This window comes from Sparus aurata, chromosome 12 (genome assembly GCF_900880675.1).
Source record: "Sparus aurata chromosome 12, fSpaAur1.1, whole genome shotgun sequence".
Classification (NCBI taxonomy): Eukaryota; Metazoa; Chordata; class Actinopteri; order Spariformes; family Sparidae; genus Sparus; species Sparus aurata.
Genome location: NC_044198.1, coordinates 12,234,360 through 12,260,751, shown reverse-complemented (window position 1 = coordinate 12,260,751; position 26,392 = coordinate 12,234,360). Strand labels below are relative to the sequence as shown.

The 26,392-nt window shown below is 40.3% G+C and overlaps 1 protein-coding gene across 1 annotated transcript in view; it reads left to right on the top strand.

Annotated features, from left to right (window-relative positions):
- The window catches only part of LOC115592161 (matrix metalloproteinase-17-like), a 96,341-nt gene that overhangs the window by 56,060 nt on the left and 13,889 nt on the right, over positions 1–26,392 (top strand). The window contains exons 4-6 of the mRNA XM_030434701.1: positions 14,373–14,659; positions 24,344–24,520; positions 25,142–25,244. Coding sequence (XP_030290561.1) covers positions 14,373–14,659; positions 24,344–24,520; positions 25,142–25,244 — 567 coding nt within the window. The remainder of the gene's footprint in view (positions 1–14,372; positions 14,660–24,343; positions 24,521–25,141; positions 25,245–26,392) is intronic.

Genomic DNA, 26,392 nt, shown 5'->3' with positions numbered 1-26,392 from the left:
CCCTGGGGCGGTCCCATTGGTCAGGTTGGATGGTCCAAAGATGCTGTAGGCAGTGATCATCTTAAAGTCTGCTGCTCTTAATCCAAGACCTGCAGTTCTTCTCCAAAGCTGATCTATGTACTTCTGTTACAGGTAAAACAGACTATAATAATGAAGCCCAAAGCCCTGCTCAAGTAGTAAAAGAGAAAAAAGCACCGTTAGTGGTATCCCTGCCCACTTTATCCAATTAAGACAGAGAACTCCATGAAGAGGGCAGAGACTAGGATCCTTCTGTTCTGTTATCTACTCCGGCAATTGAGTAACAGGGAAGGCTACCAATTCCAGCGCGTCCAGTGACAGTCTATACTACCTAACAGGCCAAGCAATGAAAAACACTTGACCAAAAAAAAGTGTCACAGAGAGCTGCATAAAAAAAAGGGTCTTGCAAGTGTGGTGAGGTAGAGAGGAGGGAGGGGTTTGTGAACTGCAAAACGGACAGGAAGTTAACAAAAATGCTTACAGCAGTTTCGGAAACAAGTTGGTCATGGTACAAAAGCGACACGCCACAAGCATGAGAGTAAATTTAGTTTCCACATCCTTCCTTTCTGCCTTGTTACACCAAAGCCTAATTTCTTCCTCCGTTGGCACCGAACCTATATTATGAGATGCAGAATGTACGATATAAAATAATTTCTCAAGGATGGGCTGGTTCATCCAACCAGGATCAACAGGGGAGAGAAAGCTCCCTCTACACAGGGATTTGAGTTTTCTGCTCCATACTGATTTGGAGCAGCTAGAGTACCAGATCAGACTGCTGAAGGCATGAGTTCAGAGGGATGAATCATTTGTCACTCGGGGCAGGATGGTTATGGCTTATTGATAACAAATTACCTGGTGACTTTGTCCCTGTGGCATTGCCTTGTTGAAATAATCCCCCACATCTACTGACTGGAAGCTTTCAGCGATACAGATACAGACTTTTTCTGGGTCAAGATGTGATTGCACAGGGGCTTTCGCAAGGTCTTAGCTGACCTGGAAAACCATGTTGCGGCAATCCAGCATCACACTGTACCGAAACTGTTGTACAGAGTCAACATCTGCTGCAGGGGACCAGCATGCATGCTGCTGTGAAGACCCGCTGTTTTATAACTGGAACGTTTTGCTTTATCTCATCACTCACTCGCTCTCCCTCTCTCGCTTTTTCCCTTTCCTTTCTGTGCCGCCAATCACACGCCGTACGATGCCTTCAGCTCAGACCCGCTCAGCCTCGAGAAATAAGGCAGCCTGTCTTTTCAGACCAGTGAAGCCACCTTTCTGCTCGCAGCTCTCAGCCAAGTTTTACTGACAATTGAGATATACAGACCTTGTGTCTTTTGTAGATTTTCCTAGTCCCAAGCTGCTGCCAAGAAACAGATGGTAAATTTAATGTGCTTTTATTATAAACACTTGTGGATTTTTTTTTTTGTAGATTTCAGTCATATTTTGACAGGTTTCCATATGGTGCGCTTTATCAATAACGCCACATAATAAAACATTGATATTCTATACAGACCTGCTGCCTTAAGAGTGCTTTTGGGGTCTAATTTAATGAGAGCATTTTTCATCATCATTTTCATTTTATTTAGTTTGATGTGAAAAATGTATAGGTCCTTGCTTGCTGTTTTGTGAGATGGAAAATCATCACATACTCTCAGAGACATCCAATATCTCGCACCCGCTATGGTCATATGTGCCTTTATTCAGCTCCAAGGTCTCTAAATTGCTGACGCCACACTGAATATTTTTTTATCCATCTACAATAGCTGAAGTGCAGAGGCTCTGAGCAGTGCTCAAATACTTTTACATCAATTACAAGTAACTTGAGGGGGAAATACCCACCTATAGCCTGCACTGGATCTCTCAAACCGTGACATTAGTACATTTTCCAGAGGTGTTTTAAAGCAGAATCCCATTATAAAAAAGCAACAAATTGTAATTTGGCTGTTGTTTTCCCTCAGATACCAACCAAACAAGATTACTCTGAGACAAGATTGCATAATAGAGTCTGTAATGAAGAAACTAATTTCTCTCCTCATTACAGAGTTATAATGTAGTTTTGCTTGCAAAGATATTTTCAGACATTTTTAGCAAAAGGAATTTTTACATTTTTCAGAAGGCAGCCAAGTCACCAGGATAATGTTTTGGCAGCTAAAGCAACATTTCACCATTTACCTTAAAATAGCTTCAAAATCAGTTTGATGGTACAGTATCTTGCATCAGGGTAAATGGTGTCTCTGTCTCATACGAAGGTGTCATAGGCTATGTATCATTTTGACATTTGTACAAAACATGTAATATCACTTTCACAGTGCCTAGGGGACAGTAGTAGAATTACAGGCAACACAGCTGCCAAACTGATGAACGCAGTCTGCGTTTCAGCATTTGTGAATGCAACATTTTAACATTTGTTTACACCACTGGATACTTTTAAGGAGACCCTTGGGACAATTCCAGTCTTTTTATGGTGACAAAAAAACTGATATTTTATAGAGTCAAAACCGGTTGTTTTTAACGAGACCTCAGACCGAATTTATGGTGACGAAAACAGGTACTCTTAGTCTAAACTACACTCTAAACTGCAATGTTTTCCTTACCCTAACCAAATTGTTTTTGTGCCGAAACCAAACCAGAGCATGAGCACAGTGTTTTGACAACAAAGCAAAAAAAAAGAATACTGAATGTAGGGAATTGTCAACTAGCAAAATATAGAATTGCATCCGTAGTTTTGCAGAAACGCACTTGCTTACATTTATTCTTTGACTTAGTTGGATAAGATCCAAAATTTCCTATAAGCAAAAAGTCACCGTACAAGTGTACCCATTGATTACTACTGAATATCTGAAATTACAGACCTAATTATACTTGACTTGTCCTCTTTGGTATATTCCTCTGATTGCACAGAAAACAAGTAAAAACAATCTCAGAGCTACTTTCACTTAAAACATATCAACAGTTCATTGTTCCTTTGGTTTTAACAAATGACAAATCCAAACGTCAAGATTGTTTTATTAAATGCATAAATCATCAATTATACTGAGACACTGCCTTGCATATTTCATCTCTTTGCTTGCTTTCTCTCTCATCTCTCCTTCATTTCCGTCTGCCTCTAACAATGCCCCGTTCTCTTTCCTCTCTTTCTTCCTCAAGCGATTTCCTCCTCTTCCATCCTCTGTTTGTCAGTTAAGCACCATAGCGAAAAGATTCACAGTCTACCCAGGACTGCCTGCTCAGTAGTGTCAAGGTGTTCTTTGATGTAAGCAGTTCTTTATGGAGGTATTATATTTGATTGATGTGGAAACGTCTGACAGTACACTCTGTTCTCAGATATTTATTTGTGAGTCAATGATGCACACTCAGGAGCTCTGTTGCCGCTAAACAGCCCTTAGCCACTGAGCCACCAATGATTCCTGCTTTATGCTGCAGACAAAACTCTTACATCTGCACTTTTTTCCTCCGAACTCAGCTGGCTCGTGTGTTTATCACTTTCTAACTGCTCATCAGTCACGGTCATGAAATTTCAAATAAATAAACATCATCGCACAGCCATCAGTTTGAGCTGCAAGTTCAGTCTTTTAGAGCTGAGCTGAGAGAACTATGCAATGACCTGTGACTACATTGCTGCCCCAAAAAAAGAGAACTTGACCAAAACTTTTGATGTGTTTTCTTTTTTTCCCAACAACAGCCCTTTCCTAAACTTTCCACAAAAGATATTCTTATTAAAGATTATCCATGATGGTAAAATTCTGGAACAGTACCAGTGCTTGAATGAAATGTTGTCTCTATTTATTACCCCTTTCGTGCCTTTTGTGAAACAAAGAAATCTTCATTATAAAAATAAATGAATTCCTCCAAAGGCATGCAGATTTCATCACACTGTCCTTGAAAGAGTTCTAATTAGATGACGTTTATGAAGCAACTTTTAATAGAACCTTCTTTCACAGGAGGGGGGGGGCGTAACTACTTCAAAGAGGCATGTACAACTATCTACTCAACAATAGGGATTTTTCAGTACACTCTAACAGACTTCCCTGTTAAATGACAGTAAAATACTGGAGGTTACAGTTGCCAGCATGGAACTGCTATTCTGCAGTTAATGTACTGTAATCAACAAAAACAGTTAATTACTGTAATTTATACCATGATCTGGGGGAAAACTCGATTCTGATTGGCTGCAGGGTGTCCATTAACCCCTGATATATGGACACTTACTAAGTAGTTCCAGTCAAAGTGACAGTTCACTGCTGTAAATCAATGTGCTAGCTGGCGTATCAAATCTGAATATTATATTTCCAACACAGAATGCAGTCCTTCAGTGTCTTATCCTCTGAACACCACAGGGTGGCGACTGTAACACACAAGCTGCAGAAAGTTCACTTCCCCTCTAAATTTACTGATACTTGAATAATCTCACATCCCGTTCGCTGTTCAACTCTCTGCTTCAGGCTGCGGCCACAGTAACGTTACACACGGCCGGTCATTTGTTCGTGAAAATCTTGCTATTGATTTGGGGACAATGACATGACTGGTTAGTTAGCTAATTGTGTTAGCTAGCATACTGTCAAATTGTATTTACTGTTTGTCAACCGTGTGCAAGGTTATTGACTTTGAATCTTGCTAGCATAGCATTAGCTTTCTGGCTCATCGCTGAGCGGACTAGAATATCTCCCGTTGCCATGTCGTATCTATGGTCCGTCCTATTTACTGGAGAAGTGAACAACGTCTCCGTTGCATAAGAATCTTACGGGAGAGTAATGACTGTTCCAGGTATTAGTCAAACCCTCAGGTGTTACCAGGGAAACTAAGTTATGGCTTGTGAAAAACTTTATATTTTGATTGTCAAACGCATGAAAATGTAAATTAATGGTCTGAATTTCTTTTCTTTGGCAAGTGACCATGGTATAAGCGGGATAATGCCCTTCGAGGTGTCCATAAACAGGAGTTAAAGGCCTTCGCGTCGTCCTTTAACTCCTGTTTATGGACACCTCGTCGGGCATTATCCCTTACTAATATGATAGTACTGTGCTGTATAGGATATACGTGTGACAGTGAAATACTGGCAGCTACAGTTGCTTGTATGAAACACTTATTGTAGTGCTCCTACTGTAATCAACATGTACAGTTTATTACTGTAAAATAATAGCCGAATTACCTGGAAAAGATGAAATAATGTATTATACCAGTGGTGAGGTTGCCAAAATTATATTTGTGCACATTGAATTTATAAAATCCCAGTAACACACCCAACTGGATAATCAAAACTCTGTATAATCCAAATTTAAACATATTTTTGGCTTACATTTAAATTCATTAAGCTATTTATCACCAACATCCCTATGAGGTTGGCCTATTCTGGTCAAAAATGTAAACTGTGTGTGTGTGTTTGTGTGATACACCTGATGACACAAAAAGGAAGAAAAGTATCTTTATACATTCTAAAACAAGGAGAATAAGAGCACAAACCTACAACTGTTGTTTATTTTTGCAAATAAAAGTTTGTATTTAATCACTTTACTCTTTTAGTGTATGCGGGTTGGGGTTAGGGGGGCCTGGCTTGTCTTGGACACAGGCAAGGGGGGCTTAAAGGAAAAAAGGTTGGGAACCACTGTATTATACCATAACATTTGACAGCAGCTTGTTGTAATATTTTGTCCCTCAAAGAAATCAAGATTTACAGTATTATACTGTATTGACAAAGAACAGCACAGCACTGTGTAAAATGTCCTGTAGTTTTCCTGCACGTTGTTACAGTGTACTTACATAATCTTACAAACCGATGGCAGGTATGTCACAAGCCAGAAATTCATGAATGCTCCACCACAGCCAATAAACACTGACCACTGCCATCACTGAACAGCATCTTGTGTGATGGCATTTAAATATAACTTTATAATAAAACTAAATCAGGTACATGCAACTCGTATTAACACATATTTTACCTTGAATCATGCAGGAAGACATGAAAGAGAACATATATATATATTTACTTAAAGTAGTGTCTCACCTTAATAGTGTCAAATGGACATTAAGTGCTATTAATTCATTATGATTGTAGGGGTGTGAGTTGCTGAGTTTTCGAGATAAAACCGTAGAGATGTCTGCCTTCTCATTAAAATATTCAAACTAGATGGACCTGTTTTTGGAGAACCCAAAAAATACATTTAAAAAAGTCAACACCAACGTCATGGCCCGGTTACTCAAGATAATCCACAGACCTTGTTGTGAGTAGTTTCACATGGGAACTATTTTCCTTGAGCTACCTCACTGTGCAGAAGGAAATAAGCATCTACTTATGAAACTGCTCACATCCAGGTCTGTGGATTATCTTGAGTAAGCTGATTTCTCTAAAGGGACGTTGCTGTCGATTTTTTTAACTGTATTTTGGGGGGATTTTGAGAACCACAAGCCGAGTGCCATCTAGTTCCAATATATTCAATAGATGGCAGATATCTCTACAGCCAATATCCCCAAAACTTAGCAGCTCATAGATTAACACGTAGATGGATAAATAGCACCACAGGTGAAAAGGAATGATGAATATTTTTAATTTTGGGTTGAACTGTCCCTTTAGCTTGTTTGAGCATTTCTATTTAATCACAGTCTTAGTTCAGCCTTGGCCAAGTATATCCCTCAGGAATGTTGTCAGAGTTTTGGTCATGAAATATTAATTCAGCAAATTCCTTTCCTTTCAATTACTCACTGAAAAAATAAGTAATCACTTAAGAAGATAATACATTAAGGTAAATGTATCTGCTTAGCCATGACTCATGGCATACAAAGACATCCTCCAAAGTTTTTAACAAGTTCTGCATTTCCATTTTCAGACACTGTACTGTACCTTTGTGCCATGAAAAATAGGAAATGGCTTGGCTCAGGAACACTGAATTATTTAAGAGTTTTTAATTGGATGAAATATTTAACCAGTGCACGGCATGTTTTTTTAATTTCTTCAGGCAAATGACAAATTTTGTGGACAGAATATAGGCTATGTGTACAGCATATATGTATGACACAGTGGAATGATATTGTCATGGCACACAGTGTTTCTCCATAGTCTATGTGAAGAAAAAAACTCATACATTCTTTGACAGTAGCACATTAGAACACGTGTAGACATGAGGGCAAGCCGTTTAATAAACATCAGATCTGACCACCGTTGGTCACTTGATTCAATCGTAATCAATAAGGTTGTTAAAATCGAGGCATAATATTGACAAACTGACAAGATCCCTGACCGGCTCTGCATAAAGAGGCACCGTAGGACACCCAGTTCATTTTTTATGCATCTATAGTCTCCTCATGTAAACACGAGCAGTTCCCTGGGACTCCTCAGTTCATCTCAGATGCAGGGCAGGATTGTTCTGACCTTGGCGGATTTACCTGGAATTACACACACACACACACACACACACACACACACACACACACACACAAACATACTTTGACACTGACAAAACCATGTACTCTACCGCTCCATCTTTCTCTCTCATCAACATTCACAGAGACACACGCGCACACACAGACACACAGAGGAGCGCAATCACCCACCCCTAGTCCGTCTGAATTAGGACTAATAAGCGGGTGAATTGTCTGTGGAGGTTGAACCATTAGCAGTGACCTTGACTAACTGTGGCGTTGCAGTGAGGGTCAGATGCTCTGGCAGTGTGAATAAGTGGACTGTGTGGGCACATTTTTGTTCGGAACAAATCTACACAAGAAAAAAAAAACACCTAATACTTACTGTACACCACAGATCTCCCCATGGAGCAGGTGATCTGATTAGATTTCGAAGTAACTTGCTGCATACATTTGCATCTTAATGAAGTAAAAACTCATTTTCAAACTACAACGTCCTTCTTGCTTCAAGCTAATGTTGCTAATACCACCCATGTGTTCTGTGACAACATGTTGACACAGACATATTTGCTAATTAATACATTAATTAGCCGCACTAATGAACTTGTTCGCATCACTGGGTGTGCTAAAGACTTTGTGGTAGCAGCAGAAGAACAGGCAGCTAAAGTGGGCGCAGCAGTGATGTAGACTGAAACTATGGATGTTAGCAAGCTACAAAGATCTCAGGATTTCAGTGGAAGGAAGTAATAGGGTGACACAAGTTTCATTTGTATGATAAATGACTATTATTATGCTCCTCCCCTTTACTGTTATTATGTTGTTAGTCTTGACTAGAAACCTGTTTGTGTGGCATCTATTTTATATTCTATATGAAACAATGTATAATGTATTTGTCCCTGCTCAATAAACTTCTAAACTAAACTACATTGATATACTGCATTATGAAGGAGTGTTCATAGGACTGCTAAAGGCTTTTAATGTATTGCATCAGCCGTGACAAAGACTGGGTTTAAGAAAGAATTCTTCATTTGAATGATCCAATATTGATTCATAAAAGTCCAGTGATAGATATTTCAGTATAAGTCTTTTCATGTGGATGTGTGTCAGGTACCGAAATTAACATCCTTCAAGCACCAAAATGTAGCAATATTTTCTTGTTGCAGAGTAACTCTCTAAAACCTATCCTCCACACTGATGGATAAATGTTACTACCAAAATGTTCATGTGATTGATAACTATGCTGAGCTCCTCCGCTTTTCAGTGTCATTTATGGGCTCGACGCTGTCCTCTGCTGGGACACAGGGACAGGGACTTCAAGGTTGGGTTCAACTCAGCAATCTATACTTGAATAACTGCACAAGTTTCTTCTTTTTTTCTAATTTTCTTTTGTTAAAACATGTCTTTACTTTTTTGTTGTCAAACTACAGCATTTTTACCATGAGAGGCTAAAATCACAACATCCCAATCCTCCAAAAACCATAAAATTAAATTCTTAATGTAAATGTTAATATTTTTACTGGAGACCATCTTGCGATGTGATCACACCAGACTACACACCTGTGAAGTTTCCTGACTGCAACTTGTATGGTTGTGATGCTATGGCATTAACAAAATCTGTGAGGGCACGCCCCCTACATCCAGCACCCTTGCTTGGGCTATACCCTCTTCCAACTTGGCATTCATTTTGATCCTAATTATGGACCTGTTAAGTTTCCTGCCTGTATCTTATTGTGAAGTTATTGTACTGACAACTATCTGACAGCAACTGACACTCAAAACTGCGTCTGTGTTAGTTCCTACTACAAAAGCCTCCAGGACCACATTTCACCATGATGATACACACACACACACACCAACACAGGCTCAAGATGAAAAACCCTGTTGCAGCAGGTAAAAATGAGACATTTAGAGGGGTCCTCGTGGAGTTTACAGTATTAGTTCGCTCAGAATGTCTTTTATACCCAAGCAAATTGGTATTGTAACTGAAATATCCCTTACTAAATCAATAAAGTTATTCAGATTTTGAGGGATCAAATGGAATATAATAGGGACAAGATGGAAGCCAATGGTGGCACTATACATGGTGGCGCTCACCACTGCCTTGCAATGCGATTCAATTCACATTCAGAAGGCGTCAAATGTATCATCAGCATTTTTCATTTCGATGCCTGGTATGTTTTTCCTCACTATGTGATTACTTACTACCTTGAAAACATAGGGTAATTGTAATGAACCACAATTCAAACATTACATTTCATTATTATTTGAGAGGAAAACCAAACAGAAATTATTTGCTGAAATCAAACAAATCTGCATATTTGGTTGTTCCAGGACTTATTATCATTGTTTTAGCGCAGAAGAGGGGAAGGACAAGGAAGATTACGTAAACAACACTTACAAGGTGTGGGCCCCTAAAAGAAGATCAATCGCATGCATCATATGGCCTAACAAGGTGAGACAAGGAAATATAAAAGTTAAAATGAAATAAAAAGGAGAAACATTCTACAGAGGAAAATCAAGAGTACTCTGAAGGAGAGAAGAATAACTGTCTGTCTGTAGTTGTAAATATATAGATGAATACATCGATGGGTGGATAAAAAGGAAGCAGCGATGAATAAGAAAAAGCAGAATCAGTGGTAAAAAGAGAACAGATCTTGCATTAAGTGTTTGAACTTGTACAAGTTTGCCTTGAGAAGTGAGTTAAAGGACTAAAGAGCTCTCATGGTGGGATTCCTCTGGCAGGTGTTGAGAAGTTTGACATTGACAGCAAAGGTCCGGTCAAGCTCAGCTACAAGCCAAGTCATCGGACCAGCTGCTGCCAGGGCTCATGTGGGGATCAAAGGTCTGAAATGTAGCTGGTGCCAAAAGTTGTTGTGAGTCAGACATTATCATTTCTTTAAAAAAATACAAATAACACATCTGCGGGTCATCAGAATTAAGATGGGTGAACAAAAAGGCCTAAACAGCGGATAGATTTCTGTATCCTGACAGTAGAGCTTAAAGTGTCCAGTAAAGCCCTGTTTCTTTTTTCAATGAAGATCTGCTGCAGGTAACTGCTGACCTGGAACATACAGTACAATATTTTGCCAGAGGTAGTGTCCACTTGATAGGACATGTTAATTTGTTAATTTGTGTTGGCAGCTGTAAACTAATGATATGTTATAATGGAATGACCGCTGTGTTTGGGACATGCATTGCCTCACCTTCCATCTCTGGTGTCATCTGCATTACTATGAAAATCTCGAGTAAGATGTGAGCTTTGTTAAAATGCCTATCTACAATTGAGGACTGATACTGCCAAAATCCAAAATAAAGACATACATAAATGACTAATTGATGAATAATTTAAAATATTTGATTGATATTTCTGTTTTAACTTGCTTCCTTATTTATTAAAATTTGATATAATTCCCCTGGTTATTTACATGACAGATGATGGATAGTCTTAAGGTAACATGTTTATATTTGTTTTATGAGCCTATTAATGTAGATCACACCTGCCTAGGTTTAATATCACAATCCAGACACTATGTATTCATTGCTAAACATGTTTCACCAAAATGTCTCTGGACATGTTAAACATTTACCTCGATATTTAACATAAACCTGCCCAGGGACAGCAAATAAAGATGTGCCTTTTGGCTAAAACTGAAAAACTAGAACTAACAGACTTCCGATCTGCTAAATCATTTGCCTCATTTAACACTCACATGGCTCTAACATACTGTATTAGACTTTTTTCTCAAAAAACAATGGGCCTCATTCATGAACCGTTCTTAAGAACAAATTTGTTCTTAAGTCCCACTTACGAAGATTTTACGAAGATTGTGGCATTCATGAATTTTTTCTTATCTAGGATTTTTTCTTAGGCAAGAACAAATCCTACGAACACTCAGGAGTACTCTTACGCACATTTCAGTGCCGACATGTTGGCATGGTTGTGTTTTCTTCTCTTGTGTAGTTCAATAAAATGCAATATTACAGTGATAATTCTGCCATATTTATTCATTTATTTATTTATTTCATATTTTTGGTAATTTACAAAGAATTTAAATTCTAAAATAAATTAAATGTGCCAATGATTTAAGATAAATCAAGTAAATTGGAAACATGCCATCAATTAGTAACCCCCCCACCCTATTTGTACGTGGCATTTCTCCATCCAAGGCCCGCAAAACAATGGCATATATATTGCTTCTGCGGTTTTCATCAATGTAAGAACACAGCTGCGAACAATTCTGAGGCTTACGAACGAGTTGGTGAATCTGACGTAGGGTTTTCTTAAGGAACCTCTTAAGAACAACTTAAGAAAGAATCTAAGAAGATTCTTAAGAAGATATTGGTGAATGAGGCCCAATGTTCTTCATACAAGCAGTGATTTATTCCGGTTAGAAACTGCTTCACTAAGTCTGAGTCAGTTTTCAAGGCAAACTGTGTCAAAGCTGCACTAAAAACTATACAGGAAAAGTCAACTTTATGGGTGGCAAAAAACACACTATTTTAACTTTGTCCCATTTTTAATTCACAACTACAGAAGGGCACCAAAGTCTGAATAAATAAAATAAAAGAAACTATTATTGTTATGAATCAGAAAATATATGATCAGACAGGATAAAAACTATTTTGCTAGCTAAACATTGTCATGGTTCATGATTCTATGTCTTTGTGTTGTGTCTTATGTTTTGTCATTTTTGTCCCTGTTTTGTGTCTCTTCAGTGTTCTCCTCTGTGCTTTTTCCTCTGTGTTCTCCCCTCTGTCTTTTCATTTTCTTCCTTGCATGTTTGTCTCCCGCTGTCTGTCAGTATTGTTTTCTTCATGCTTTCTCCTCTGTGTCTTTTCCTCATTATCTCACCTGTCCTCCCCACTCCTCTCTCCCCACCTGTTCCTCATTCCCTCATCAGTGTGTCTGTGTATTTAAGCCTTGGTTTCCCATGTAGTTTTTGTCAGTTTGTTGTTGATGTTTGAGTGATGTCCCCCTTGAGTTCCTTGTGTTTCCTCTTGTGTTTCCAGTCTCCTGTTTTGGTATGTTTTGGATGTGGATTTTCTTATTTTGCATTTTTGATTTGAACTTTGCTTTTTGGTTGTACTTTGTTCTAGCCTTAGTTGCTACTTTGTTTTAGTCCGGAATATTTTTGTTTTCTCGTCTGTTCTCTTGGTTTTTGTTTTTCTCAGCTTTTGTTACATAAAGCTCACCTTTTGTTCCCCCCTTATCCTACCTCCCCTGAGTCTGCACGAACTGACCAAACATGGACCCAGCAGACGTTTTACGGAGTATTTTGGACGCAAGATGGAGCTGGAAGTATGGCTCCAGTCTCTTCTGGGTCACGAGAGAAGGACTTGGTTAATTGGCCCGCGCCAAGAGAAATTTTGGACTACAGGGTTGTTGGCAGCTACCTGTCCTTTAGCCTCTCGTCAGACCTGGAGCTTGGTAATAGCCAGGCACCTAGCTTCCTGGAAGCTCCCCGGGTCTGCCAGGCCCCGAGTCTCGATACCAAGAAGGAGGCGTCCTCGGACACGTTCGACCACTCCTAGGCTGCCAGCCACCACTGATCCATCGTCGGCTTCCAGGCCGACAGCTCCTGTGGGTCTTCGTCGGCTCCTAGGCCACCGGCTGCCACTGATCCATTGTCGGCTTCCAGGCCAACAGCTCCGGTGGTTCTCTGTCGGCTACCAGGCTGCCGGCTTGTAGGCCATCGGCTCCCTGTGATCCTCCATCAGCTCCCAGGTACACTGCTCCCAGTGATCCTCCATTGGCTCCCAGGTCGCCGGCTCCCGGTGATCCTCCATTGGCCCCCAGGTTGCCGGCTCCCGTTGATCCTCCGTCAGCTACCAGGCCAACACCTCTTTGTGATCATCCATCGGTGGCCCCGCCAAGGTCCAAGAGGCTTTTCCAGTCAGCCGTTCAACCTCCAGATGGCCCCAGCCTTCATCTTCACCGCCAACTTCCAGTGGGAGGCCCACGCCCCTGCCCTCCACAAGGCTTCCGCCTTCGCCACCGGCCTCCAGAAGGCTTCCGCCTTCGCCACCGGCCTCCAGAAGGCTTCCGCCTTTGCCACCGGCCTCCAGAGGGCCTCAGACTTAGTCTTCACCGCCGGCTTCCAGTAGGTCCCAGCCCATGCCCCCGGCCTCCAGAGAGTTCGCCTACACTTTCATCTCTGGCTTCGAGAGCGCTTATGCCTTCGCCACCAGCCTCCAGAGAGTCCCAGCCTTCATCTTCCCCGCCGGCTTCCGGTGGGTCCCAGTCCACACCGCTTCGGCCGGCTTCCAGTGGGTCCCAGCCGATGCTGCCCCTGCTGTCGGCCTCCTGAGGGTCTCAGCCTTCGACCCTGTCGTTGGCCTCCTGAGGGTCTCGGCCTTCGCCTCCACCATCGGTCTCCTGAGGGTTTCGGCCTTCGGCCTTCGGCTTCCTGAGAGTCTCAGCCTTCACCCCTGCCTTCAGCCTCCCGAGGGTCTCAACCTTCGCCTCCACCCTCCCAACGTCATTTGGACTTTGGCCCCCCCTACAGACCCCCGTCCACCGTCCCAGCTTCATTTGGACCTTTAGCCCTCCCCCAGAACCCCCTCCACCCTCCCAGCTTCATTTGGACTCTGCACTTGTGTTTTTGGGACATCTGGAAGTTGTCCCTTGAGTGCCTTGGTTTTCCATGTAGTCTTTGTCAGTTTGTTGTTGGTGTTTGAGCAATGTCCCCCTTGAGTTCCTTGTGTTTCCTCTTGTGTCTCCAGTCTCCCGTTTCTTTGGATTTATTTTTCTATTGAACAGTTTGATAGCGTAACCCAAATGGTGTGAGGATACGTATGTTCCTTCAAATGTGTGGTGGGTAGAGGGGGCATTTTTTTTTACCTTAGAGTATGGTAAAATGGTTTCTATTCAGAAAGGTGACTTGACTGAAAACTGCTGTATGGCTGTTTGAGGAGATGTACACAACTTACAAAGACTGAAATTCTGGCACTGGATAACCTTTTATCCTTTCCCCTCTTCCTCCGCTTGTCTCTCCTCTCAGAGTGAGGACATTCCCTAAGGATTCAGCCTTACTGGGCAGGGACACTGTTCGAGCCCTGATGTACTACGCCTTGAAGGTCTGGAGTGACATCGCACCACTGAACTTCCACGAGGTGGCAGGAAGTGATGCGGACATTCAAATTGACTTCACTAAGGCCGACCACAATGACGGGTATCCCTTTGATGGGCCAGGCGGCACCGTGGCGCACGCATTTTTCCCTGGCGAGAGGTTCACAGCTGGGGATACGCACTTTGATGATGACGAGGCCTGGACCTTCAGATCACCAGGTGAGCGTCTTTTTCTCATGTTGTACACATGTTTTTGTTTTATTTTGTTTAGTTTTTTACTGACTTGGTTAGGGTCAGGAAAAGATCATGTTTTGGCTTTGTTATTGTCATGGGGTCTTCTTTAAAATAGGCAGCAATGGCCGGTTTAAAGATGTCGAATCGCTGTGGTCCCAACTCATAAATATCCAGCGGTTACACACTTATGCGTGGCCTCATGCCACATGGCTCAAACAAAGAGGGCCTCTAGAGAAAATCAAAAGCCTAACAACGAGGTCCTTATCAACATGAGGAGTTGAAGAACAAAAGAACTGATACCAACAAGGTATGACACACCCCCAAAACTTTCAGCCGGTCCCTATTGGCTGCGAAACCAGGAAACTCCGCCAGGATCACAATGACGTCACTCAGAGTTTATAGGTCAGGAGACCCCACTGCACATCGCATTCCCAGGGTAACGTGATGCTGTGAAAAGACTTCAGTTTCATTCAGTTGTGACCTTAAGGGTGTACTTTAAGAAACTTTTTTTTTTCACTCCGCTTGGCCTAGGTTTCAGTTCTTTCCTCGCTGGACAAGACAGACTGTTTTTGTTTTACTTTTCTCGCTAGGAGCTCATTCGTGCTGATCCACTGTGGATAGCTTGTGTAGTTTTGCCGCTGTGTGTGATCACAGTACGTCATATTCCGGCTCAACCAGCGGACGATAAACAAACCTCGATTCGTTTGCCGGCCACTGGTTGAGGGAGAGACAGTCGCTGTGTACCACATGGTTGTTGTGTTATTCTTTGTTGTCTGCTAAGCGCTCGCTTGGCTTCTTTCCCCTTTTACTAACTCATATATACACACACACACACACACACACACACACACACACACACACACACACACACACGTAATCTTATGAGCGATCAGTTAGAAACTCATAGTTAATAACAATTAAAATAATAATTAAGACACGTGATATATATATTCCCTCTTATTGACATTTTAGGCGGACTCCTCTTGGTAGCACAACTACCCTTTTTGGAATCATGGGTATTATCCCTCAAATTTCACCTCACGTGTAATCAAACTACACGTGAAGCCAAAAACAACGTAACCATCGTCTTTGTTCAAACTCTGTGCGCACGTGAAGTGATCGCCTTGAGTCGACACATTCACTGCCGCTATTTTTGAATTCCAGGTATATGATTCAGTTGAATCGGAATCATCACCTTGGAATCCATGTTCTCGTGCGACCCCCCCAGAACAACTTGTTTATTGAAGTAGGTGGTTTATGTTTTGGAGAAAGCTTTAATAAACACTGATTTTAACTAAGCAGTATCTGTGATTATTTTTCACAATCCCATGTTATAATAACAGCTGGTTGAGATGGTCAGTGCTCGGATTTACACCTTCCCTCTTATTACCTCTAATTATTGATACTTTCATAATATTGACAATTTGATTAGTTTCAGGCTTTGAGACTAAAGGTATATCATTTGATTATTGATCCCTGATTTCAGGGCGATGCCCCATGTTCATTAATGAATCATAGTTACCTATGTTTCATTAATGAACTATAATAATTGTATTAATTAATAATAATATTTTAATAAATAATCAATATCGATTCCCAACACTTACAAATGGTGAAATCACTGTCTTGGCTGCCTCCTCGCCTTTAACTCGAACAATATTGCCTCCAGCTCACAATATGAAAGTCAAGTCATAAATATGTAATGTGAACTTGATGTGGCAGGTATTGTTAAAAAAGGCAATATGGGTTGTGTACACATACAAATGTTAACTATCAGTGGTTTGCAGAAACATTAACTGCCAACATTTTATTTTAGCGACTGGGCTGGTTTTACTAAGATGGAAGAATGGCGAGGGAGAGTGGGTATGGAATAATAGTCTGGGGAACATTTCTTAGAGACTATAGGAGACAGAAACAGTCAGTATCTAGAAAACTGAAAAAGAGCCTGGAAACTTCCACACTCACAAAGACTTATTCAAAACTAGAACGCTGACTGGATTTTGGAGCCAAGCTGTGCTTCTACCCTTTGTTCAAGTTCCAGATTCTACAATTAATATTTAATATGTTAGAACCATGAATATAACATATAATGGCTTCAAACACAGAATTCAGAGTAGTGATTTAAGCAGTGGTGATTATTAAAACAAGCTCATCAAGAGGCATTAAAGGCGTCTTTGTGTTTCCTCCATCTGCCATAAACGATCTAATGTGCTACTGATACCCATGGTTTCTTGTTTTTATCCATGAACAAAAGAAAATTAAGTATACGGATGACTTATAAAGAACCAATTTGATAAATGTTCCATAGGATTTCCTCACTAACTGAATGTTTTAAATGTCTTGACAGATAATAAGGAAGATAAGATTAAACAAGACAAAAGCATGATATTTCAAGGGAATCAAGAATTTCTACAAACTGCAGCAAAATGTTTGCTTTGATTTTTGGCAATGAAAAGATGACTCATCCAGACATGGAGGCAAGACTTTAATCTCTGATGTCGACAAACAGCTGCTCCGATGACAAATCGATAAGAGAGTGATTTGGACACAAAGACTGAGTGATGAGATTTCCAGGGTTGTGGACGCACTGTGTTGTGCAGAAATATTTGCTTTTCTATATTGTGAGGTGCAACAGTGGAAAGTTAATTTACTCGAATACTGTACTATTGGAAAGAACTTGAACTCAACTTGAGTATTTCCATTTTATTGTACTTCTACCATATATATATATAATATGGTACAATACATTTAGCATACTGTCTTTTACCTTTACTATTTTTATTCTGCATTTATTTCTTTGCTTTCTTTACAGCTTCAGCTAATGTCGTAATTTGAAAGTGAAGTAAAGCTGCTTTAAGGAAAAGTTGGACACTTATTTGCTTTTATGTCCGCAAGGTAGTTAAGAAGATTGATACCAATCTCATGTCTGTAGAGTTAGAGACTTTCTGCTTCACTTTTTGTTGCCTATACAAGCCTGTGGACAGTTTTAGTTGTTTAAAGGGATATTCCGGTGTAAATTTAATCCATGGTCTAAATCACTGTGAAACTGTGTTAGACTCCCTCTCGAGAGATCAAGTTAGCAGACCGCTAATTTACGGAGTTTTATCAACCTCAGAAACGACCGCACGACAACAATACACTGCAGTAAATGGATCCAAATATAAACCGCCACCAAAAAGCCACACATGATGCTCAGAACAGCACCAAACTTCAGCAACGGTACAAAAAGGGTCTCAGCACATAGTCTGGGGCATCTAACCACACGGTGTGTTAGACCATGGATTTAACTTACACCGGAATATCCCTTTAATGCTGCTGGACTGTGGATTTCTTTGTAACAGTCCAAAGGATGCGACTTTATGTAGTTACGGTGTTCCTCCTCTCAGTGGCTGTCAACAGCCGCTAGACTTCGCCACAAAACAAAAAACACAAATATGGGTCATAAGTTGCTTTCACAGTCAACCTACTGTATACAGTCTTTTTTCTGATGAGAAAAGCCTGTATAACCTGCTTTCTCGTATGGTTTAAACACACTGATTACAGTGTTTTATTGAGTGAGTTATATATGGGGTGGATTTTCTCACCCCGGGACAAAGCAAGTCTTTTTGCCAAGCTATGTTAGCCAGCTACTTGCACATAATTAGCAATATGTGACTGGTTTCAATCTTTTCGTCTAACTCTTAGTGAGAAAGCTAATAAACATATTTCCAGAAATGTCAAACTTTTCCTTTTTATATAGAGAATCTGAATACTTCTTCCAGTACTGATAAGGTAACACTTGTAGCAGCCCATTTAGATAAGGTTTTTTTTTTTCTCTGCATTTTCCATGGCAAGAAAAATGATGCTTACTGTATGTGTGTAAATACACAGATAAAGACTATTTTATCTCCATGGTACATACTCTTTCATGATTGTGGCTAAACCCACAATACTGACATATAGGCTCCTTGGGGGACAGGAGTGCGCTATGCTGTCCTACTGACTCCCTAGAGATATGAATGTAACTGTTGTTGTAGGGGTGTAGGATGGGTGTAGATGATGCTGACTGTACCAGCCGGTGACTCTGTGATGCAGCCAGGACTTGTGTTCATCTCTATTCTTTGTGATTGCCCCAGTAAAGCTGTGAGCCATATGTTACAGCGCCTCAGTCTGCTCCAATTAGACCTCACAGCAGGCGGGGGCAGTGGCAGAACATGATGGCATGATGGTGTAATAGTTTACAGAATCATCTGCATAGATCTGGGTTTGGTTAATGGGAGCAGGGCAGAGACGGAGGGGAGGGGTAAGGGGTCTGTTCTTGTCTTAATGACCTGAATCTATTTCTCTTTAAAGAAATATAAAAACATAATGATTAACAATGATTTAAACAAAATAGAACAAAGTAAACTCTCTGCATGAAGAATTGTTTCCAGCCATGAATTCGCATAAAGCAGTGGTGGCGGTCTAATAGAGGAAGCCTTCACTGTGCGCGAGGGTGAAACGATGCCGGCTGTGAATCATCCCACTTTGTCCCCTGTTCCAGGATTCAAGGTTACATCTTTTACTTACTGCAATAAAGGAAATGTAAATCAAATAAAACACATCAGACTTTTTCATTTTTAAATCAGCCACCCGCCTCGTTTTCCCCCAGCTGTACTCGGTTTCTTATGGTCAATCAATGCTAATAAAAAACAACCCTGCACTGTAAACTGCTGTCTTTGATTTTGCGGCATTCTTTTAGAACAGAATGAAAGTTTATGTGATTTTAGAAACAGATAGTATACTTAAGAAAATGTTATTTAGTATGCCATAAAAAATAAGATAATGCCCTCGCTTCGCTATCTTTCTCATACTCTTACTTTGGAACTGAAATGCCTTGAGCAATTTGGGACTTAACCCTAGGCCAAGGTCCTTGCTAATTGGAAAATTTCAAATCTTCTTTTTCATTATAATGCACTGGACAGGATAATAGCTACCCAATTAACTGTGTAACTCTGAAGCTGTGTGGTGTTTTTTACAGCCTGACATTTAGGCTATTTTTCCAGGAGTTACAATTTACTTTTAGTTAAAAAAATTACCTACTCCATGCAGCTCCTACAATTCTGACACCAAGCAGTTGTACACCGCAGATTAATAGATTAAATACAAGGATGTGAAAGTGAAATTACTCTTAACTCATCTAACATTCATAGTGCTCGGTAAAATAGATCTAAGAAAACATGCAGACAGTGATCAAAAGTCAACATTACTGCCAAAAAGACTATAAAAAGAAGAGAAGGGATAAAATTATGCATGACTTCAGTCTGCAGAGTAGAGACAAGACAGGCAAGTGAGACATGAGGCAAATGTCAATAAAGGGGAAGGTCTCGTATAGCCTGGGTCCAGACGTTTGAATCCGCCCACTCCGTTGGTTGACTGATTCTGAATATGAATGTGGAAACAGTGTAACACTTTGACAGCCCTGTCTGATATCAGGCAAGGCACCAAACAGAGTGAAATCTGAAAGCGTATTTCTTCTTGGGACCCGCTTCATCCATTTTCAGCGGCAAACTGAGCCAAGCTAAGGGCTTGAGCGAGCACAGTTAGGAGAGACATGCATCAGGAAGGGTCGCATGATCACCTCTGCCTCCACGTTGGGTTGGAGAGATGACTTGATATGTTGCAGTTGTAATTTCATATTGAGATAGTACGGGTGAATTCTGGTTACCTATTCATAATAATGGGCCACTAGTGTTTTTGCAGTCAGAACATTATTTTGTCTTCATTTGATGTGTAGAATTGTGTCTGTTGGTCAGAGCAACAGGTTGCATCCTTTGTTCTGCCTTATTGTTTACCCATTGATGGGTTTTGAGCCAGATGTGCCTGCATGTTGATTGTTGCTCACTGTTGCAAACTGAAAATGTCTTAATTAAATTTGGATCATTGATGTGGCAGTCCCACACCTCCTGTTTTGTACAGCAGCCATCCAGTCTGTTCAGTGGAGTGAAGTATAATTTTTTTCTATAGCTGCCAACTTTCCTAATTTAACACATTAAATATTCACAAAAGGAGCCGATGCAGACTTAAATTCCTCTCAATTAATTTCTGACATGACATAATAGCTCCTTGTGTCCACTTTTCCTTGGCCAGGCCAAAATCACTGAGAGGGTCTCCAAACACATACCAACTAGCTAAAAAGGGAATGTTACATTCAATAGCAGACACTGACCAATATATTGGTATTCCAGAATTTCTATCGACATCCCAGAGGATAAGTAACGGAATTGTAGTAAAGGGATGCTAAAGATATAACTGAAGTAATTCATAAGTACTATTTAGTTTTCCAATGATAATGTACCTACAGCTTGCCCACTAGTACATATTTTGATCAGCATTCTCAAATGTAAGGTTCCACAACTGTATAGCTTAACTTCTATTTGAGTTTCACTTCTTGGAGCCGAAACAGAGCTCAATAAACTCAAATAATTCAAAGTGCAGAGGTCTAATTTTCCAAGAATTCAAGTTCATTCCGCCTGGGAAAAAGTTATATCAGCATATTTGAGTTTTAGTGAATAAAGTCTGAGCCGTACTGGAGCGTGGAATAAAACTGAGCCTTCGCTGTTCTTGCATTAATCCAGTGTATATGGTCGGAGTAATGGCATCCTTACTCCAAGGGTAGAAAATGCAGAAACAAAATATGTATGTCATAGGAATGCAGATATTTCCTGAGTGAATTTTTTAGGTGCTTACTGAAGCACAACATTTTGAGCATAAAATTGAGATCCTTAAATGTTTATCCTTGACCAGTCTCTTACACATCTTCACACCTAAAAGACTGGATAGGTTGATCACCATGGACTCTTAAAACAACATCTATCATCATTCTTAAAACAACCTGACCATTGCATGTTGCAGTGACAGGCGTAGTGGACTTTGTCATGGTGTACATTTGTACTTTGGTTGGGTTTAGGAATTAAAACTGCTTGGTCAGGTTTAGACACCAAAACTCTTACGTTTAGAGCAAAAAACAACTTGGTTAGGTTTAGGTATTAACACTTGGTTAAGTTTGGGCACTAGAATTACTTAGGTTGCTTAGGTTTATGAAAACATCATGGTTTGGATTAAAATACCTATCCTCCTTAAGTAACTTCAGTAATGAACGCCTCTTCGTTACATACGTCATTTCAGTTACATAACTACGTGACGTAACTACATGAATTAGTCAGATGTTAAATTAAGTCATCGTTGACTTTATCCTGCGTTTAACGGTGGACTTGTTGCTCTTAATATGACTTCCCCTGACTTCCTTCTCTGGTGCTGCTTTCACAATTGCAGCATATGGTAGTTTTTCTGATGAGGATGGGCTGCCATTTTCATTTTATTTGTCTCAGGTTTAATGAATTCTATTTCACTTTTCCACAGCACCATTTGAATTCCAATATATTCCCACGCTTTTGATTTAAACTGCCAGGGCAACTGCTGGAATTCCTTTATCATCATCCCCTGTTAATTTTACCTACGCCCTAATGAACAAACTGACTGCTATTGTGCTGTTTCATCCCAACATGTTTAACATAGTTTGACTTGTTTTAAATAGTAAAAACAATCGTGTCCCTCAAATATCTCAGAAGTATCCTAAATTCATTACTGCACACAGTATTGCAAGGTCACAATACTACAAGGATTCACATCAAATGAAAAGGATAGCCTTCGGCAATTTGTGCTCCTGCATCTTTCCATCCACCGTATGGTACGCCATCCTTATTAAACTTTTAACTCAATGCTGCAGGCTATGTTGGTAGCATTCTGGATATATCATGCTCTATCCAAGGTAGACATTCCCCTTAAAATATTATATAAGATGTGCATCAGAGTAATGAGATTTTTAATACAATATTTTATGAAACTCTGAAAACAGTTGGATATATGATGCTGCTCATGCCCTCGAACATTCATCCGTATCATTTTGCTACCGCCTGTACTCTACGTCTCTCTTTCTCTCCTTCCTGCTCTGTCTTTCTGCCATGAGTGTCTAACTCAATGAGTCTTGCTCATCCACCCAAATCTCTCAGCTCTGACTCTGTCCGCAGGCATTATGATTTTTTCCGTCAGCCTCTGATGGACTGTAAATACGATGACATGGTACCTACTTTGTTCTGAATCCCTGTTCTCTCCCCCTCGATCCCTGCCTTTATCCACCTTTCCTCTCTGCACCATGTGCTCCTGTAGATTAGAGTTGGCATTTGGCTTCTGAAAATCCCAGGTGCTATAAGCACAAGTGCATGTCTCCAATTGTCCTTTGTCTTTTGACAGAGCACAGCACTGAGATGTTCCCAAGCCGAGGCCAACATGAGGTTAACAAAACACAGACTTCAGCTTAGCCACCAAGGAAGCTAGCTTGGTTTCGACACGCTAGCACTCAAATTTTTGCAAATCTGAATCTCTAAACCCCGGGTTTTGTCTTGCTTAGCAGAGCCAGACAAGGAGTTTTTGGAGGCTTTGCCTTTTCTTTTTTAGTTGAACATCGAGGGAAATGTGCTTTAATAGCCTGCAGTCTCTTTAGGTGTGTTTCCGCACTTGACTTTTGATTGGCAGCCCAGGGGCTGAGGCAGTATTACCATAGTTATCTCACTACACCACATGCCTAACAGCACTCACAGCCACCAGAGCTGCCTGTCATGCCTCTTAACTTGCGACGTATAGAGTTCACTCATAAAAGGGATGAACATGCAAACAGGGCTTGTGTTGGTTCCACTAAAGTCACAAACTTTAAGCAGCGAGGTGAGCTATGTAAGCTGAGATGGCAGCAGTTAAACTTGAAGTAATGGATGACTTGCTGAAGGTACAAATGCTGCCTCTACTTTAGTACCTCTGCACCTTTTTTCTTCTACTTCTGTTGTTTCTTGACGACCCAAATGTTTGCAGAGTCATCTTGAACTGTTGAGAGTGAGGAAAGAGGGGCTGCTCTAAGCTTTTGAGTTTTCAATTTTCTTGTTATTTATTACTAGGTTGAACAGAAAATATCGTTGGAAAGAATATATATTTTATGTGCAGAATTGGAGAGATTCCAGGTCAAAGATGCAATATTAAAAATGCAAGTGCATGACAAAAACGTTTATTTGACTTTTATTTTCAGAATATATCAACTTGAGCCAAATAGCTTTTATATTTACATATCGCTGAACAGAAAAACCCTTTGCTAGAACACTATCTAGAACGGCACAGACCTCTGCTAAGGTCAACAGTCCATTCTTTTAACCACCATTTATGTCTTGATACATCAAAATATGGTTGAACCTAGCTGAAGCCTCATCATCTCATGCATTTATTATGTACTTCTAAACTAAAATTATTTCACATGTTGAGACTGAAACAACAACATCAACATGGCAGCTGTTTTGCAAAAGTTGTTACTGTACGATCACAAGGAGGAAACTGTCACATAGGTGAAAATTAAATTTGCTTGCAGGGTTAGTCATCAACATCTTTAATGCTTTTCCAGAAAGTTACTAACTCTAAAATACCATTAAAAACACCTACAAAATGGCGGTTTTGCCACTGTTAGGCCCCATACTGGTGTACAAGTGAGATATGGAGAAAGACAAATGTGATAAAAAGACTTTAACAGCATTTTTCACTTCATCTTGTTATTTTAAAATTGTAACCATTAATGATTCTCTGTCTCTTTCTCTTTCACTCTGTGTCCTTCAGACTCTCACGGGATGGATCTGTTTGCAGTCGCAGTCCATGAGTTCGGTCATGCCATCGGCCTGGTCCACACTTCAGCCATGGAGTCCATCATGAGGCCATACTACCAGGGTCCTGTAGGAGACCCTCTGAAATACGACCTCCCCTACGAAGATAAGGTCCGCGTCTGGCAGCTATACGGTACGGCCATCTACTATTCAGTGTGTGTGTGTGTGTGTATGTGTGACAGAGGGAGAGCAAGTAATTGATGAGCTTTGTAGAACAAGTTTATTGATTAATGAAAACATGCATTGAGTTAATTGGAGCTCTTTATGGCATATGACCTTATCACACCATTTACTGATAAAGAGTGCAGCAGTGTGCGGTGGGAGAGACTAATGATCCCGAAGACGAGACTAAAGTGCAGGAAAGAATGCTGATGGACAGTGCTGTAAGGAAGCTAGATGAATCGAATTAAAAAGAGGGCAGACACGAAGACAAAACAAAGACTAAGCTTTTCATGCCATATTGGTACAATGAAAGACAAACAGCAGAATGGCTATTGTTCAGCTTTTCAATTAATAAATAATGTGTTTAATTGGAATAACAGAAAATAGACAAAAGGTACCTCACACAAATTTGCTGATCCCAAGTTCAAACGTCTTTGATGTTTTTGTTTCGCTGACAGACTTCAAAAGTTAACTGAGTTCAAAAACTCTTTGGAATCAAGTTGACATTGATATAAAACAAAGATAGCGGCAAAGCGACTACAATGAATTGCCTTGTGTTTTGTGTGTTTGTTTGATCACATATCCCACTCAGGTGTCAGAGACTCAGTGTCCCACACAAACCGACCAGGCAACCCCTCCCAAACGGCTGAACCTCCCGTCCTGCTGGACCTTCCTGAAAACAGATCCACTCTCCTGTGAGTAAACGATCTGATGTCTGTCCAGTGCAACACAGAGAACTATGCTCATTTTTAAATCCATGAAATAATTCACTTCACCAACAGTCCTCCATTATCTCAAATTTCCTTTCTCCTCTCTTCTGGCCCTCTGAGCACACACACGCACTTGAATTTCACTTTAATGCTTCCTCAGGCCGCTGTTCTGTCCAGCTGTCTCTCCACTGCCTCCGTGCAGATGGTGGAGCAGAAGCTGTAATAAATGTCTCCTATAGATGAACACAGACAGGCAGGTAAAAGTGAAAAGACTTACTAACAGACCCTAAATACTGCAGTGCAGAGCCACTAGGACTGGATTCCCAATCTATTTCTGTGAGACATACCCCAGCAGTCCTGTCAGTAGCACTCAAGGACTCCTTCATCGACACAACCTGTCCTGTTCAACTGTGTTACTTTGAATTGATTTTAAACTGCCTATTGTCTAGCTGTCACTGATAGATCTTATGTCAGGTGTTACAAAAAAAAAATTGTATAAAACAATGTGTAGGTCAGTTTGTCAAGTGTGCACTCACACTTGGAGGGGTGAAGTAAAGCTTTCAACTACTTATTCATTACTCAAGCTAACAATTTCAACTGTTAATACTAGAGATGTTGATGATTAATCATTCATCAATTTAACCAATTAAAAACGTCTCGACAATCCGAGACCGGCACAAATACCTCAAAGTGTTTAACAATAACAGATGCCAGTTACCTATATCCCAAAAGTCACTTAGATATTGGTTGGATTTTGTTGCCAACAGAATTTCATTCTCTAGCATGACCACACATTTCATGTTCATCTGGTGATTTACTGATTATCTGTCTAGCGGGTGACATTGAAGGGAGGAACTTCTATTGTTAAATAGTTGATGGACTATAATTACTATTAGTCGATATGTACAGGTGAATCTTTAGGCTCAAGAGTTGTGATGATTAAGGAAAGATTGGCTGGTTTCAAACGCCCTTAAAAAAAGTTAACAACTTGCCTTGAGGGTGGAACTAAAGGAAAGATAATGGGGATGTCAAAAGCATAAGAAATCCATATCTGAGGACCGTGGATACAGTATATATATATATATACAGTATATATATATTATATATATATTCTATATATATATTTATATATA